The 2,051-nt window shown below is 37.8% G+C and overlaps 1 protein-coding gene across 1 annotated transcript; it reads left to right on the forward strand.

Moving 5' to 3' along the window:
• The first annotated feature begins 472 nt into the window (after positions 1-472).
• On the forward strand, positions 473-1,309 carry LOC120991077 (vomeronasal type-2 receptor 26-like). The gene has a single exon (XM_040419968.1). The coding sequence runs from the start codon at positions 473-475 to the stop codon at positions 1,307-1,309; it is 837 nt and encodes a 278-aa protein (XP_040275902.1).
• The last annotated feature ends 742 nt before the right edge of the window (positions 1,310-2,051 follow it).

Below are 2,051 nucleotides of genomic sequence, written 5' to 3' on the forward strand. Positions count from 1 at the left end.
TGACAATTGATGCAACAGGGTCTGTTTTTTTAAAGGATCCTAATTTTTTTCTCTTCTTCTGTGGGATCAGAATGGAAAGCTAACGGTGCATTTACATCAACGTTTTGCTTTCTGCTCTTCTGATCCTTAAGGAGAAGAGAGAGGGAAAAATAATCCTGCATGCAGTACTTTTTTTCTCTGTCCAAAAAAAACGGATCTCAGATGGAAATGGTTCAAACGGATGACAACTGATGCAACAGGATCCGTTTTTTTTTTTTTTTACTGAATCCTATTTCTCTCTCTCTCGTCTTCTGACAGTGATGTGAATGCACCCTGAATGGTGACATGAACTTTAGCTTTCAATATGCAGTTAACATTACTAATATTTCATCACATTTCTATTTTACTTCATGTTATTGTAGACAGTGAAATCTGCCATAAATGTCCTAAAGAAGAATGGCCTGATGAGAAGAAAGTGAAATGTATTCCCAGAATGTTCGAGTTTCTTTCATATGAGAAGGACATTCTAACTTCCATATTTTTAGGAATAGTTTTATTTCTTTCTGCTGCAACATTGTTCGTATTAAGAATCTTCATTTATTATTGGGACACTCCGATTGTTAAAGCCAATAACCGGACTGTGAGCTTTATCCTCCTGGTCTCCATCTTGCTGAGCTTCCTCAGTATCTTCTTCTTCCTCGGCCGTCCAGTGGACTTAACCTGCTTACTGAGACAAACATCATTTGGCATCTTCTACTCTATTGGCGTCTCTTCTGTTCTAGCCAAAACTATCAAAGTTTGCTTTGCCTTCAAAGCAACCAATCCTGGAAGTTTCTGGGCAAAGTGGTTTTCATCCAATGTCTCAAATTATGTGGTTTTGGTGTGTTCTTCTGTACAAGTTCTTATTTGTGTTATTTGGTTGTTAGTGTCACCTCCTTATATAGAGTTTGACCATCACTCTTTACCTGGGAAGATCATCATTCAGTGTAATGAAGGTTCAGTCATTGCCTTCTACTTTATGTTGGGTTATATGGGCTTCCTGGCAGCTGTTAGTTTTGTTCTGGCCTTCATGGTGAGGACATTACCGGACAATTTTAATGAGGCCAAGTACATCACTTTCAGCATGCTGGTGTTCTGCAGTGTCTGGATCGCAATGATCCCAGCTTATCTGAGCACCACAGGGAAATACATGGTGGCTGTGGAGATATTTGCCATATTGACCTCATGTTCTGGCATTCTTGGTTGTATATTTCTTCCCAAAATATATATCCTTCTTTTCAAACCTAATTTGAACTCCAAAACAGCAGTTTTGGAGAGAAACAAGATATAATGTATTGCTTGATGTATATTAGTATCTAATAATTTAGTTCATCGTGTAATTTAAAATACTTTCTTATATTTTTATAATTAGGCAGATTTTGCTTTATTATCTTCATAATTAAGAATAATTTACATGTGTCTGGATCTGGATTTATTTTTAATTGGTTTAATTGCTTCCTAAAGCACTTGAAGACTGTTTTACACTTGTGACCAGAGTTCTGATAGGCTGTTCTGGCTCTCTGGATCCGATATTGCCGGATGTAACTGGAATGCCTGCCAGTACCATTGACTATAATAGGGTCTGACGGAAATCTGGCGGCTACCTGACATATATATGCCGGACAAACACCGCTGCATGCAGAACCCCCGGCCACAAGTGTGAAACATGCTTTACTTATATTCAGTAAGACTGCAGCTAAAAAGTAGTTTGGAGCTCTAATCTGTGCGTATAGGACACGGCCTGACTATACCCCGACAGGCTGTCAATGTCATATGAAGGCATAAACTGTACCATAGAGCTGTTCTCCCCTATAAGAAAAGCTTTCAAAGCTAACTTCGATTTTTAGGTAATTATTCCAAAACTCTTGAAAGGTATTTTGGGCGATTGTGATAGATAAATAAATATATAAATAACTTCCAACACTGTATATTGCACAAAACAAATATATCCAGAATGCGGATATTATTGGCATTGGTCTAGATTTCTGACCAATGTAGCCAAGAATTAGAGATGAATAGAGATGAGAGAATCG

The sequence above is a fragment of the Bufo bufo genome, chromosome 2 (assembly GCF_905171765.1).
Source record: "Bufo bufo chromosome 2, aBufBuf1.1, whole genome shotgun sequence".
NCBI classification, from domain to species: domain Eukaryota; kingdom Metazoa; phylum Chordata; class Amphibia; order Anura; family Bufonidae; genus Bufo; species Bufo bufo.